This window comes from Solanum tuberosum, unplaced genomic scaffold (assembly GCF_000226075.1).
Source record: "Solanum tuberosum cultivar DM 1-3 516 R44 unplaced genomic scaffold, SolTub_3.0 scf00298, whole genome shotgun sequence".
NCBI classification, from domain to species: domain Eukaryota; kingdom Viridiplantae; phylum Streptophyta; class Magnoliopsida; order Solanales; family Solanaceae; genus Solanum; species Solanum tuberosum.
In genome coordinates, this window is record NW_006239219.1 from 183725 (window position 1) to 200448 (window position 16724).

The 16724-nt window shown below is 37.5% G+C and overlaps 1 protein-coding gene across 2 annotated transcripts; it reads right to left on the reverse strand.

Annotated features, from left to right (window-relative positions):
- Positions 1-1455: 1455 nt before the first annotated feature.
- Positions 1456-16448, reverse strand: LOC102597355 (uncharacterized). Of its 2 annotated transcripts, none has more exons than XM_006359329.2 (27): positions 16183-16448; positions 15730-15910; positions 15521-15642; positions 11982-12104; positions 11690-11833; positions 10924-11582; positions 10639-10760; positions 10460-10551; positions 9215-9437; positions 8992-9055; positions 8506-8654; positions 8314-8384; positions 8056-8229; positions 7900-7971; positions 5930-6031; positions 5763-5852; positions 5263-5338; positions 5074-5170; positions 4874-4943; positions 4591-4770; positions 4310-4432; positions 4148-4231; positions 3795-3979; positions 3548-3686; positions 3364-3423; positions 2985-3089; positions 1456-1907 (listed from the first exon to the last, which is right to left on the reverse strand). In XM_006359329.2, exons 1-27 carry the CDS (start codon positions 16267-16269, stop codon positions 1794-1796), a joined length of 3708 nt encoding a protein of 1235 aa, XP_006359391.1. In that variant the 5' UTR covers positions 16270-16448; the 3' UTR covers positions 1456-1793. The 2 variants fall into 2 exon arrangements, with proteins under 2 accessions (XP_006359391.1, XP_006359390.1); XM_006359328.2 differs by having other exon boundaries at positions 15730-15961.
- Positions 16449-16724: the final 276 nt, after the last annotated feature.

The window sequence follows — 16724 nt, forward strand, 5'->3', positions numbered from 1 at the left end:
TCAGATAATCGTTATTTCAGCTTTACATGTTATTTTAAGGTATGGTATTTTACTATTTAGTACCGTTGAGACAAGTTGTGTTTCTATATATTCTTCTTGTTTTTGAATTCATAGTCATTTTCATAGACAATTTATGATTTTGTTTCCTACATAGCAAAATGCTGCACGCTCTATTTGGTTTATGTATTGTATGGATAGTAATGTGTACTTGGCTTAGCCGTGTAAGGTAGAGTATACACAAATTTTACCCGTGTCTTGTGGAGTTACAGAGGTTGTTTTCGAAAGACAAATGAGGCTAAAGAAAGAAAAAAAAACACTTGACCATGTTAAAACTTTAATCACAAACTTGACTTGTAAAACGAGGTCATCCAACTTAAAGGGCTGACAATTAATCACTACAGGACTTCAATACACCTCACAGAATGATTCAGATTTTACACTCTTTATCATTCACAGCATCAGGCACACTATCACTGGACAAACAACTTCAAATACCCAAACTCGTCCTCATTGTGTCTTATGAACACTCAATGTTGATGTAACATATAAATTTTAGAGGTACCTAGATGATCATTTTCTAAGTTGCAGTGTTCAACTGGCACTACGGAGACAAGTTGAGGTGTCTAAATATGCATACTCAAAATTGCTATATTTACTTGTCAATTGAGGCCAAATTCGAGCATACCATTAGTTATACAATTCATATTCATTTTCTAGTTTTACAATTCATATTCATTTTCAGGGAAGACCGTGATTACCAGCAAGACAGCAATTATGTTCTCTCTTTATCTTCATTTTCTTAAGATCGCTGCCACTATGAAGGCGGTGTTATGATACACGGCAGCCGAAAGGCGAAGCTAGGATTTCAACTTTATGAAGTCTGAATTTTACAAAGACGAGTTTGTTTAATTAATAATAATTGAGTTCTAAATTTAATATTTATGCATATATAATGAATTTATTTTTACAAATACACTATTTTGGACAAAAGCTACTATGTTCAGCCGAACCCACATGCAGACCACTAGCTGTAGTAACTCTAACTGTCCTAAGCTAACAAAATTCCTCGTCGCATAAGTAGTGACCTGCACTAATGGTGTCACGCTATCTCTGTTGCTGGACAGGGAATTAACTCTTTTGTCTCTATTGAAACTTGGAATACCCTAAAAGGAAACATTTACGTGAACCCAAATAGAAAGAAGAAAAATCACATACACAGATCTCTGGATGTGTAGTTCCTTCTCTTTTGTTTTCATGTTTGTAAGAAATCGGTACAATCTACCTAAAAAATTCACTTGGTAGTTAAGTTCTTACGCGATGTCGGCAACCTTATGCTAGACGTACTCACAGAGGAAAGCATTTAGCAGTCAATCTCGTGAGAGAGAGAGAGAGCAGGGATTGAGGTGGTGTCCGTGCTCAACGAAGTCGAAATACTATCCAAAGTAAACTAAAAGATTCAATAGAACAAGGCCTGCTCCATCAAAAGAAATCAAACTATACAAAACTCAAATGCAGAAAAAGAATATTAGAATATGCTTTTTCTTAAATTACTCAACTCATATGTACAGAGAAGAGAGCTATAAATGAGAAAATTGGGTGAGACTTCAGGACTTGCAATTGGAAAAACTCCTATCAACTAAGTATGATACACAAGGGGGTCAGGGGCCAAGGCCAATTGGACTTTGGGGAACCTGAAATGGATTATCAACGCATGCTGATCTCGCTGTTATCTCGGGTTGCAGAACAGGGAAACAAATAACCAATGCCTTGCTATAAAGTTATGCATATCTCCTCTACATGAAGTAACTGAGAGATGTTTTCTTTCTTGATCCGCCTTCTCCATACAAATCATTCCACTGGAGAAGCTCATTCATATTTGAAGATTCTGATGATACACTGGCACATACCTGCATTTGTCAACACACAAACAAGTCATGAATCTACTAATGATATCAACATTCAACATCACGTATGCAGCAAGATATTTCTCAGAAGGAACATGATATCGATATCTGATTGAGGTTATCAAATTAGCTGCTATCATGGAGGAATCAAGAGTGATGGTCATGTGATCACATTATCTCAACTTCTCTTCTTCATTACAGATAAGGGGGAATTCTGGAGCATGCAAGCATAATAACAAGGATAAGATTAGTTGCCTAAAGAATAGCATTTGAGCTCGTAAGTCCAAGTACCAAAGTTCCTCGGACCCCCAACATGGCTTTACCCAATGGGCATCCTCTTAATCACTCGTATCCAACTATTGCAGGCATTGCACCGTTACAAAGATGGTGATGCTGTATAGGGGCCAAAGCAATTAGCTGATAAAACTAGGACGCAAGGTATATAACGTGGCTACGCACCATTAAAAAACCACCATTATAAAAGAGAAGAGTATTGGAATATCTCTATATTTCGCTTGTCAGATTAAGGGCCACCCAATGCAGGTACAAGGTCCCTATACTAACGGCTGACTAGGAGATGTTACTGTAATAAAGAATCTTTAGACTTGCAACCCAGGAAAGAAGCCACTAGAAAGAGAGAATTATCTCGGTTGGAGCTATTGATCTTTCAAGATGAATTCAGGCTACCTCATTGAAACCACAAAATGTTGCGGTGGACTCTAGTGCAACCACATGAACCGAATTCTGTTTTAACTACTTCACCAGTAGCATGTAATAACACGTGAGAACCAACAACACTCACCCAGTTAATATGATTTACCCTTAATTGTATGACGACAGCTCCCAAACCCACCAACAAATATATAATTAAAATAAAACTAATCACTTGAGTACATATCTATCTAACGTTGACGATCTGCAACAGGTTGACATCCGAAAGGATCCCTGAGAGTCCCAAAGTTCACTTGGCAGTAAATAAAGTTATCAACCTTTCTCCTGAACCCCAAGTAAATTTCACAAAGAAAGTAGAATGCAACACATAAAAATCATCTTAACAAACCACAGTATGTGCTATTGTACCTGCTCATGTGCATACTTAAAATCATCCATGTTAAGAGGACGAATGTCTGCACTACTATGCAATGCCGGTGTTGGCCTGTTCTCTGCAATTGCCGATGTTTTCTCCTGAAGTCATGCCCCAAAAGAAAAGAAAAAAAGAAAAATAATCGATAGATTAGCAGATTAAAGTGTAAAGACACCTCGCAGATGATGATGACCCAATAATTTCAAACATCACGAAATGAAACACACACATCATGAAGCATAACTAAACGACTTCCAAACAAAATTAGTGATAGTTGCATTTTTTGTATGTTGTGGATCCAGGTCACCAATTCAACCAAATGTTGAAAGGTTACAGAATTATAAGGAACAACAAGACAGAACTCAGTCGACTGACCTTCTTCTCCTTCTCCAAAATTTCTCTAATAGGGCAATGCGCAGCGCTCACACATAAATTCTGGGATAGGAAATTCAAAGTGGCAGTAAGTATGATATGCAACATGGAATAATAAATGCAGTTATTTTGAAGGGGGATTGCAAAAATTAATGCATTAGGAAGTACAAGTAATCTTGATCCAGACCTTTAAATCACTCCCTGAATACCCGTCCGTCATAGTAGCAATAGCTTCAAAATCGACATTTGGGGCTAATTCTTCCTTCGCCAATATAACTCCCAAAATTTTCTCCCTATTTGAAGCATCTGGCAAGTTTACCATTAACCTGCATCAAAGGTACACTTACGGCATCACTACCCATAAATCACTTAGACATCATGATCAATCAATCAGTTACATAAATCACAAGGAAATAATTAAATTTAAGTTTTACCTACGGGGAAGCCTCCTAATAACTGCTTCATCAAGGTCGAAGGGTCTATTTGTTGCAGCAAGTACAAGAACCCGTTCCTTGTCTTTCGTACGCAAACCATCCCAATTAACCATGAATTCATTCTTCATCTTCCGCATAGCTTCATGCTCTCCCGGATTTTCTCGTCTTCCCAACATGCTGTCCACCTAGTAGACATGAAGAAATGGATGGAAAAGGAAAATATAAACAAGAATGACATAAAGAAGAAAATTTAATAACTTTATAGGGATGTGAAAAGGAAAATCAAACTGTCATCTACTTAGGAAATAAATTTGGGGCAGCGATGGTTGCATTGTGCAGAAAATGTCACCAACCTCGTCAACGAAAACAACACTAGGAGCTATTTTACTAGCTAACGTGAAGACTGCTTTGACATATTTCTCCCCTTCACCGAACCACTGGCAAGAAAAAGTTGTCAACCATTTTAAGAAGGACAAGTCAGAAAAGAAATGGCAGAAACCACATATCAGTAGTACCTTGGATGTAATGCTTGACATTGATATGTTGATAAAGTTTGCACCAGCTTCAGTAGCAACAGCTTTTGCAAGCATTGTTTTACCGGTACCTGGAGGTCCAAAGAGCAATATTCCCTTGCAAGGCTGCAGATAGCATCTTATTCAGAAACATAAGTGCATACTTGATGAACAAGTTTTAATAACCTAAACCTCCCCCAAAACCAAAAAAAAAAAAAACACACACACACAGAGGGGGAAATGAAGATGCCAATAGACTTCAACATAAAGCAAATTCCTTTTACCTTGGTCAGCTGTCCTTTACAAAACAATTCCGGTCGCTGAAGAGGCAGCATCACCAGTTCTTTCAGAGTATCCTTGACAGTTTCCAACGCTCCAATGTCATTAAAAGTAACACCAATATCAGTAGGAGGAATTACATCCCCAAGTAGTTTCTTCTCGAATTCATTTTCAGTAACCACATCCTGAAAATCAAGCACCCATCTCACAATTCAGGAAATTCAGAACGAGAAGCACCTTCAAAATAAGTAAATTTGCACAGTTGAGAAAAAATATTAGAGCCTTCACCTTGAGGGATTTCTTTGAACTCTTGGTTTCACCCTGAATGCCTTGAAACATACTGAGCCCATAAGCAATGCTGCGAATAAAAAGACATTTCAGTGACATGTAAACTAACCGAAAGAGCTTCGCCCCTAGACAATTGAACCAAGAGAACATTTATTCTACATGTTACAACATTATGAACTAGAGTGAAAATTAAATTTGACCTTTCGCTGGAGATAATTAGCTTCGGCTCTTTCATTGAAGACTCAGATTCATGCATATAGTGATGACTCAAAGCCCAGCCGATTATTTTTTCAACACCTTGACAACCACATCAATAAACATGACAGACTATTATGATCAATTAAAGCATTTCAAATCTAAAAGGCCTAAAGCTATGAGAAATTACTTACTTTCATTCGTCAGTGCTTGATCTTTTATGCATAGAGTTTCAAGGTCATCGCAATTAATTTTGATTCGATTCAAAACCTGAAATCACTCATACAGTTAGAACAACTCAACAAATCAGTTCATTGATGATGCAATTTCATAAGAGCATCATACTCTTCTATCTTTCTTACACAATCACCATAACTGTCAATTGTAAACATTATTCTTATGCTTTACTGCTTTAGGTCCATGAGTGGTCGAACAAAATTAACTGCCTCTTCTCACAAGAGATGCACTGATGAGAAGGTGGTTTTGGACTTTCAGGTGAATCCAGCACAAGACAGTAAGAAAATGAAAATAGAAATGCTAAAGAAATGTCCATGGTGTTGCCTATGTAAGTAATTAGAATTTCACAGAACATAGAATATTTCATATGGTCCTACATAATCCACAACTGGAGAACACTGAAGGGATCTAAGATAAAAGTTTTTTCCCCCTTAGCTGGTAAGTATATAGCACTCACATTGCGAATGCTTGCTATGTTTGACTGAGATTTCATAGTTTCCATATCCCGATCTAACTTTTGCTTCCAGTCAGATAATAAGGTTTCGTCCTGCCACAAGACCTATATATTAAATGCTTGCATCAAAATTAATGCAGTTGTCAGTCTAAACATAAACTGAAAGTTACCTGAGGTATCTGTATGGTAACTTTGTTGGGAAACAGCCGTGTGAGCTGCTTCATCGTCTTGGGGGTTTCTTTGCTTCTATCTTGCAACCTACCAAAATTATCCTGGAAAGAAATGACATTAAATGCAGTGATACCAACCATTTTACAGGTGCATGTACTTCTAGAATGCAATTAGACGTTCACCTAGAAACTTCAAGGAGACGCCAATAATAATAAGAATCAGCAACAATAGCCCTCATGGAAAAGATAACATCAATAACAACTTTTTTGATTAAGTCAATAATAACGATAACTTGTCGAGAAAATATTATTAGCAATGACAACGACTCCTCTCTACTTTGCAACTGCAAGTTAAACCCAAGCCGCTAGGCTTGTCCATTCTAGACCCACATGAACCATATTAGTTCATTAAAACGGTTTAGCACACAATGGTTAAAATAGGTTTCAAAATCCATTTTTATTGAGCTGCGTGTGGGTTTAAGAAATGCTAAGTTTCTTTTGGGGGATGGTTGGGGATAGAATGGAAGTTTAAAGGATTTGATCAAGGAAAAAGCCACATAAACATTAAAAACATGTTCTAGTCAATTTCTTCGTACACCACACCTGGCACCCTCTAATGCCCAAACGACTCCAGCGAAAGAAACTTGGTGTTTTCATTCTTCTAGAAAAAAAAACTATACTATTTCCTTCCTACCCCTCCTTATAACCTTTCATTCTGTAACTCCCCTACCTCATACTTACAGATACATCATACATATGCATCTACTAAATTATTATTAGACTTGAACTAAACATATATATTTGTATTTTTTCTCCCTTCGCGTGTTTTTCATTAAAGCTCACTGCCTCACGCTTTATTTGCACCTAATTCCCCTACTGACCTTAGAGCTTTTTTGTGGTAGTAGCTTCGGTGATTGAAAGACAGATGTGAGTAAGGGTAGAAAGGTATGCCTGGTATAAGATAGGTAAGAACAGAAACATCTGTGCTGTATAAGAAGAAAGAACAAGGATATGGATAAAATGGGTGTCAGGTGGCTTGGTTATGTCTGTACTGATTACTAAAACCCAATCTATTCCTGCCGATACCTAACCTAATCCACAAATTTGAGATCACTATGCCTGAGAATTTCATGTAATGTAGGAAAGAGTTTGAGTTGTAGCTCAACCATGCAAACGTGTGAGTGTAATACTATTCGGAACATAATGTCAGCCATAGGAAAATAGAAGATAAATTTAAATTTTGTGACTTGACATAAAAATACTTTCAAATAATTATATGAAACAATTTGCTAGTGTAGACACGTCATATATATGTATCTACATATGTGTGTTAAAAAAATAACTTTTTGATGGCAATTGGTGTGTGGAGTACTTGAAAGACAGAGACAGATGGGTAAAAGTACTTTGGGTAATTGAGAAATGTGAAATATGGACGGGAATCAGCTCCGAGGGCTTTGGTCTAGTGGTAAGAGCGCAGTGGGTGATATATAATTAGGTGCATGTTATGGGCTCGAACCCAGCCACAGACAATAGTCCGGCATTTAAGTGGAGAGTAGAGCAGTAGGCCCATTAGAGTAGAGAAAAATGTATTGTATAAGAACGAAGTATGAGGAATGGGTTTTTGTGGATTAAAGCTGGCACCTATATTTTTAAAACCCAATTGACACCCAATCCTTTGACGACTCCTACACCTCAGCATATTGGGGAAAAAGAGTCTGTTTTGTATTGTATGCTCTTCAACTATGCAATTTATAAATGACCAAATGTAAAAGGCTTGGAGACTACGTAGTTTCAGTCATGGATAATAACAAAATAAAGAAAATCCATATTAGGGTATTAGCACATTGACAACCTCCCCTAAGATGTGCAGGTACAGTGCCTCACATCCTCATAGTTCTTAGGAACAACACTGAGAACAAGAAATGGGGAAACCAAAAACAAAAGGAAAAGGAAGAGAAAGTGTTACATACTGGGAAGGCAAGGTCAAGCAATGCCGTTTGGTTACTTCCAAATTTTGTAAATAGCAAGCCACCAGGATGCGACTGTACCAGATAAAGTAAGGCCATCAGAATCACAAGTCAATTTTTTATCAGAAAGGAATGCAAAATAACTATGCCTTTGCATACTTTCTCCTTTCGGCTGTCCGACTGGGCATGGGATGCTATGGCAACAACATTCTCTGGCAAATGCTCGAGCTTAATCTTGAAAGCAGCATAGGCCTCGGGATTACCCACCATAGACTTCTCAATGTCTTTGATGAACAGAACAAGAGGGCCACTTTTACTTTCTTTTGAAGCAACCTACATAGATAAAACGTATAAATAAACTAATCACACTCGGCTAAGAAGTGGAATAGTATCATGGAGAGGAATATTAGAAAATACCTCAAAGAGTTCATTAATAGCAAGTTTATCAATTTCATCAGTGCTTGAGCTATCAAGACGGAGCAAGTCAGCTGCGGAAAAAGAAAAGATCAGGTCACCAAAACGGTATGCTCTGTTATTCGACGTAGCTGGGACAGGCAACAAAAATAAATGATGGAACTTTCTGATATAAACCAGCCAGCAGAGAAATACCAGCACAAAAGAACCCATGATCTTCATCGCACAGACCACCAAGATCATTACCCTCTGGAATTGATCTATCAAATCTGACACCAATTTTAGAGGACCCATTTTCCTCAAATGCAAGAACCACTTTGCCCCTGTAACCATATGTTGGACCCCTGCATTAATGCATGTTTAGTGATTTTTAAAGTAAAGGAATGACTGACAGACATATCTCAATAGAGAGCATTTTGTTCACAAGAAAATGAACTAAACAACAAGTCAATCCTGACAGAGAGCATTCTGTTCACAGAGAATAACAAGTGGACTAATAGCTTGTTGAATAACAAGTAGACTAATAGCGTGTTTTGTCAATCCTGACAGAGAGCATTATTCAAACAGCAAGTTTTCAGAACTGATTCAAAATGCATCATCAAGCATACTATGTATGAGAATTAATGAGCGTACTAAACTAATATCACTGGAAAATAAATTAACAGAACTTATTGCAGTTACCTTAAAGGTGCTTGCAATGGAGAAAAGCCTGATGTTAAGGATCCGACATACTTCACTCTATCACCTGTCAAAATGACAGGTTTAGCATTAAGCACAAAACTGCCACCTCAAAAGGATATTTACTAGCCCGATGTATATAATGAAGTGATGGTTCCTATCTTTATCAGAGAGAGAGAGAAAAAGAGAATCTAAAAGGAGTCCTCACTATTAAAGCAACAATTACCTTTCTTAAAAGTGTAGTTTTTTGACGAGGCAGTCGATGCCTCCTGCTTGGGCTGAGCCTGAGAACTTAAAATTGAACCACCAGTAATATCAGCCTCAACGCTTGAAGCTGGCTTCTTATTAAGGTGCAGTGCTGCCGCTTGCGCAGCACGTTTAGCAAATACACTAGCTCTCTCTGGTTTTGAACTTACTTTAACAGGCTCGACATCTTTGGCACTTGAACCCTACATAATATTAAAGAAAAAGCAAATGAATTGGAGGATAATGAAAATTCAATCACATTAACCTGTTCTTACACCAATAATAACAGAAATGTTCAAAGAACCAATCCCTCCCATTTCACTTAACACTGCACAATAATTCTCAGGTGGGCAGCTGTTAAGTTGATAAAATACTCTCCAATAGTCTGACCACCATCCATATGATTATTGGAAAATTTTGCAAAACTTTAGATTGTATTGTCCTGAGCCAACCGTCAAGCACTTCCCTATTTACTTCTAATCTGGCTTGCAGTGAGCACTGTGGATGTTCAGCGTTGATTTACAGGAGCATACTAACAAAATCCCAAAAGAAACAAGGAAAATTGTTGATTTACACGAGCAAACTAACAAAATTTGCAGCCAAAGTTTCTGTCCCATTCTGTAATTCCCTATTGAAGTGATATCCCTATTGTTCTCGAGGTCTAGGCTCAAACCAAAATGCTTTCTTTTCTTTCCCCCCTTACCCAAAGCTTTTTTTTCCTGATTTTCAAGCCATTTTGCATATATTCTGTCAGTAAATCTAGATGAGATGAACCTTAATGCATGTAGTAGTTTATCTCTTGATTATTACACTAGAAAAAAAAGAAACATTTGGCCATTATGCAAAGGAGCTCATGGTCTATAATAATATTAGATAGAAGTTTCCTTTTTTCAACCCCAATAAACAGACTTTCCTATTTCATTTATTACTATGAAAAGAATTGGAAATCCAGAAATGGCCTGTGATCCGAACAGTTTTAGCTTGTTGCTATTTCTCATATAGCTTTCAACTACATTTCCACTTTTATGGCCTGTGATCCAAACAGTCTTAGCTTGTTGCGTATTTCTCGTATAGCTTTCAACTACATTTCCAACTTTTCATGAAATGAGGCGATAGGAAGTAAGATAAACCAATATAAAGGGGCATCTTGGGTGTAACAAGCGGTAAAAAAGTATGAGCCCCTCAAATGAGGACACGTATGAGCCAACTAACAGAAGATACTTACACCAGGCAGCAAGAGAGAATCAACTATCAGTAGCTTAGCACAAAAGTATTTAGCAAGTGCTTTGGCCAATGTCTCCTGATAAATTTCTGAACCTGTGAGCAGCAAGCCAAAATGTGATTTTTAGGGCAGGATTGAACTCAACAAAACTAGATAAGTGATTTTTATGGAGCAGTAGTTACCTGCTGGACCCGATAGCAAAATCCTAGGGCACACTGTGGGGAGATCTGATACATATTGTGCAAACCCGTTACACTTCAAGTGTATATAAGTGGAAGCAATCAGAACATTCTTTGTGTTTTCACTGTCAGATAAAAATGTGGTATAGAAATCAATTAAACACATACCAGAAATACACAAGTGCCAATTTCAACTTGAACAAAAGTAATGAAGAGAGAAACGAAAGCAATACCAACCAAAAAATGGGGGGTGGGGTGGGGTGGGGGGGGGATAAGATCAATATTTACCATAAGTAATATGGAAAATTTTCAAATGTGACATCAATCGTGTTGAAATCAACTACTCCTTGCTGTAAGGCATTTTTAAATGTTTGGCGCCTAGTTAAAGCAGAAATTGGAGGATCAATATCCTTGAGTAGTTCTCGGAAATTCCTTTGCTCCTCGAAAATTTTGGAAATGCTACCACTCAAATCAAACTCAGAAGCAGAAGATCCAGCAAGCACTTGAAGGAGAGGTTGCACCTTTCCAATCTCTGCATCAACTGAATCTAGTACAACATTATCAAGATTCAAGTTACCATTCTCAATGCCAGGAGATATTACATCATTCTTCTCATCCACCAAAACACCAGGTTCATCATTACCATCAGAAGCATCCTTCATATCAGTATCTAAATCATCTTTCTCTGTCAGACTCAGACCACTGGCAGCGGGTAGTATTGGCACCTCTGAACCTTGTTTTACATCCTTGTCATTTTGAGATGATGGTGGGAGAAGGGACAAGTCTTTCCGAAGATTTGACAAAGATGCCAGGGTCGATGCAACTGCTACAGTGGAGGGATCCCCGGACCTTGCCTCAAGACGCAGTCCCTTGATTGATCCACTATGAGCTTCCAATATGCTTACAGGATGGGCCAAACTTGTAGCAGATAAGTCATTATCAAAGATCTAAAGTATAAGTCAAGGAAATGCTGGTAATTCTAGTTCTAACATCCAAATGGATTTTACATTATTTACATGTGTATTAACTCTCAAACACAATGAATTAAGGATACGTAAGCATGTTGACCAGATGAGCCAAAAACAACCTCATCACCTCCTTTGAGAGGAACAGTAGAATTCTTTGGGTACACCTTGCCATTGACTTGCACATCGCCTTTTTTCCCCGTAATTTCAAGAAGAGTAATGGATACCCCTTTCTAGTCATAAAGAAAACATAAACAGAATGAATAATATGGTTTTCTTTTTACTAAAAGCGGGAAACAAAAGAAAACAATGTTAAAACGATGAAGAAACACTACTTTTACACCAGGATAAAATAGTGTCTTAAGAAAAACTCAGGCTTACCTCTGTCTCAGTGTGCTTGAGATTACATAAAGCTTTACTAACAGTAGAATCTCCTATCCACAAGTCACTGCTACGACTTTGACCTACAGTATACATTGGGCGATGCATGACAAGATGAGGATTCTGCAAAAGCAAGTAGAAGCTAATTAGTGTATTAGGTGGCTTAATTTCAGAAGAAAGCCCATCAAACAAGTTGGCATCTCGGATGTTGTTGATATAAGGTATGGTAAATATGTAAAGTGATCCCGCCTACTTTAAAAAGTGAAAAGCTTGATATTACGTGCAACCATTTTCAGTATATTTAAATTTGACAGTATAAAGAAACTTTCTTCCATAATGCTAATGTTGAAAGACAGCCAATTAAGTGGCCAGCACCAAGCCTCGTCTCCTCGACACACTAAAAATAGAATTGTCTCTCAAAATTCCATATCAAAAGAAGAACTATAACCAGACTTAAGTGAATGAATCAGACCAAAGCAGTCTGGAGACATTATAAGGTGCATCTTTGTGTAAAGTCTAACTCAACTTTCAACATGTTTCCAACACCAACCCTACCATGTCTATATCTTTTATATTTTTAACATTTTTTATAATGTGGTGTTTTTGCCAGCTTGGGTGCACCTTGACTACTTCCACGAGGTACCCGTTACCTCCCACTAATTCAGGTATTGAGTACCTCTGTCCACCAAATCTGGGATAGACGGGAATAAATCACCAGGTGTTATTGCCTCGGCTGAAATTTGAGCTTGACACCTCATGCCTCTTAAACTCACTTTATTGACCACTAGACCACACAATAGGGTACAAATAATTGTGGTACAAAGCCAACTTGCGCTTCAGCACTCATCTCACCTGCCTGGGAACTCATGTTGGTTTGTTGGACAACATAGAGACACTACCTCAGACAATCTTATGCTTTTCTAGAAGATCTTTTCAAGCACACAACACAAACTTCCACAGAAGAAAAATGGATTCTTCACATAATGCTTCTTTGAACAAGTCTATAATTAAATTTATCAAAAAGAACAACCTAACAAAAACAAAAAGAACACCTTTAATCAATAATGAAGATCAAAACATTGCACCTACATTTAGAAATTTAAAATTCCCATACCAGATTACGCATCCACGTCTACTCTTTTTTGTACAACTTTCCATAAAACAAAAAGTAGCAAGATCCCTATACCAGACTTTCCAATCATTCAGATTTTTCCTAATGCAACATTTAGAAATTTAAAATCCCCATACCAGACTACGCATTCACATCTAGTCCTTTTTGTACAACTTTCCAGAAAACAAAAAGTAGTAAGATCCCTATACCAGACTTCCCAAATCCAAATCATTCAGATTTTTCCTAAAAGTTATGCATCAGGTACCCTGATTTTTGTAGTCTGCTGGTATTGCATCTGATTGAGTGTCAGGCTGTATATATCTGGCCATACTTTCAACCGAACTGGCCTGGCCAAATAACTTTAAATGTCACCTAACCTTTTCCGATTTCATATCAAAAAAAAAAAAGTTAAAACTTCTTTCAAAGAGTCCATGCTAACATCAGTGGTTAGTGCATTCTACCACCTTCTTCCCAACTAATTCCACTCTTCACATTAGTGAAAGAAAGCTACAGTGAACTGTGAAGCCATCCAGACCAGGCACGCTCCCAAGCAACTTCCCAGAGCTTGAGCTCTTGAAAGTAAGATCTCTTTGCTGAATAGTTTCTCCAAATCTTCCCTATAGTCTGAAAAGTAACTTTGTTCAACATTGGTCCCCAAATCTTCCATCTCCTTAAAGAGATTGCAATAATACTTGGGAGTATGTTCCTAATATCTTCCTGCTCTAATGCCTCCCTTCTATCAATAATAAGACACTTCACAAAATTATCTATTCTATGAGTAATGAGTGTTAGTCATCCCAAAGAAGAACTTCATTTCGCTATCCCCTGTTATAACCCATTTAATGTGTCATTTCTCTTGTAATCTTCTCATTGCCACTTAGGTCTTCCCTTTCATCCTTTTAATCCAGTAACTTCAATGCCCAGAATAGGTTTGAAATCCTCCATTTCAAAAAATGGAAAGATCCCAAAAGCCTCTTCCTTCCATTTCTTCAATCATTCCTCCGCAACTTCACTTTTCTCACCAATACATTGCAGTCATCACAAAATGGAGTAACTACCACATCAAGATTTCACGTTCTCGTTAAAATTCTGATGTTCTATCTACATATTCCAGATCTGAAGAGGACTAGAATCTTGTGCATGGCTCTATTAATAAATGGAAACAAACATAGTCTCTGTAAGCGTGTACTCTTTAAAAAAGAGATATGATGCTTGTTATGGCTTTTCTCTTAAGAGTATTTGGAGTATATGAATCTAGACAGATGGTTGTGAAAACATAGCTCCCCTTCTTATACTTCTGCAGTACCTTCATGCTACTAGCTAAGGAAATACATTTACTTATCAACCAAAATTAAGAAAAAAGATTGGTCTGAAAGGCCTCGGTAAATCCTTTTGGATGAAAATGAGAAACTTTTCCTCCTATTTTGTGGAGATAGGAAAATGGTAAAGATATGGACTCTCCCATTTCTCCATGTGAATTTTGGCTTTCCTCAATGCAAGTTGATAGCATAGAATCTTGTTTTCCACATATCTAACAAAATGATATGCCCTCATCACTACCCAGGAATGACATTTCCAACATACTTCATACTCTGTTTCTCCCAAATCTCCCTCCTCATTGATCAGCAGGCCATGTATGCAGTCGCTGTAATCCTTGAGAAACCACAAAAAAAATTGACACGTTTGAAATTGCATCTCAAAAGAATGTGTCTGTGAAGGCACCTTATACTTTTGAGCACCCTTTTGTCCCACTTTATTAACAATGCTGACATCTATTTACTGAGAAAGTCCAGCCCACAAATCTCACTTTCCATAACAATGATTTCAATTAAAAAAGAAGATTTCCCCGTAACGATTACATGTGCAGATCAAAAAAGAAAGGTTTCCCCACAACGATGATACTATTGTATTTGATACATCTTCAGTGTTTGTCTTTCACAGACTTGCCAAATTTGGTCCCCCTTCTACGTGGCTTTCACTACTACTCATTTCAAGAGATCATCTACACTCCTCGTGTTCGACGTCAAAATGTTCCTCTACCTGTTAGCAGATCACTTTAGCCTATTACCCCTCCCCTGGGTTCCCCCTTTTCTACACTTGTCCACATTACATCAGAATATTAATCAACTCATTCCCTTCCCTCAAATTCAGATTTTACACTTGTCCACATCCATAAATTTTTTAAGGTTGCTCAAAAATTGAAACTTTACTCACTTGTTACCTGTGGCAGTAAGCTAGTTAATGGATTACTAATTTTGGTGTCAAATCATCTTCCATCATATATGTCCTACTTATTCATCTCGAAATTTTCTCGAATCTTTACTACTTTACCAGTTACAAGAGTAGAAGATAATCATACTGAAAGCTTAAGAAGCAAAACCCACCTGCAAGAATCAAAGATAAACATACAGAAAGCTTAAGAACCCACCTGAGAGCACTGCGAAAGAAGTTTACCCCACGCAGCACCATTAGATTTCAGCTGCCGCTTCTTTCCCCGGTTCAATGCCGACCCATTTGACTTGGATTTCTCCACATCAATCGCAGAATCACCTAAACCCATCACACATAAGTTCAAGAAACATCAGAAAGATCAAAATTTTGATAAAATCGAAGCACATGCAAAGAAAAAAACCGTACCTAAAGTCATCGGTGATACCAAAGGCTCGTTTGCCCCTTCAGTTTCCATCGATTTCTGTGGCGCAGCAGCAGCCGCAGTAGCAGCGGCATCATCCGATGATTTCAATACACTGGCTCCAGCGAGATCAGCTGATCGAACCTCTTGCTCAGCAGATTCCGGCCCTGAATCATTTACCCCACCCTGGGATTTCTCCCCAAGGGTATCATTAGTCGAAGACAATGCCTCCACCGCCTACAAGGCGGATCAAATTACATACAAAATTCGAACAACTCAAGAAAAAGTAACCCCAAAACAAAAAAAATCCAAGATTTAAACTCTAGTTAAATTATAAACAAAATTCAAACAACCCCAAATCTTTCTTGCATGTTTTAACATCGATTCAAACGGAAAGAACTGGATTTGGCCGACCCCCAAAATCTAAATTGATAATCAGATAAGAAAAAAAGCCTAACCTTAGAGCGCTTGCCATTATTCTGAAGAGAAGATGATGGGGGAGAAAGCGAACGCTTTGATGAAGAACTTCTTCTGGTCTCAACCATGTTGATCTTCTTTACTTCTTCTTCTACAGATCCAAAGAATTAGAGAAGAATGAAGCAAAAAAACGATTTGGGTTTGTGTGTGAGAGAAAAAAATGGGGAAAAGGTGAAATGATTGCGTGAATATCAGTTATCGAGCTCCGTCTGTTGCTGAATTTATATGCAGCTAAAGTTTTTAAAATGGCAACTGGCAAGGACCAGCTAGCACTAAGTAGGAACTTTATTTGGAAATAAGGTCTCTCCCTGAGAAAAGGTCTTTTTTTCGTTTCATATTCGGTGTTTGATATCTATATTAGAATTTGACTAAATTTATTACATTTTAAAAAATTAAGATATAATCAGTTAGTATTTATATTTTTACCCTTACTTATAAATAGAAAGAAAGATTAACATGATAAAACAAATATTAAATTAAAATTAAAGAGTAAATTTATTTAATATTTCTTTTATAAAGATAA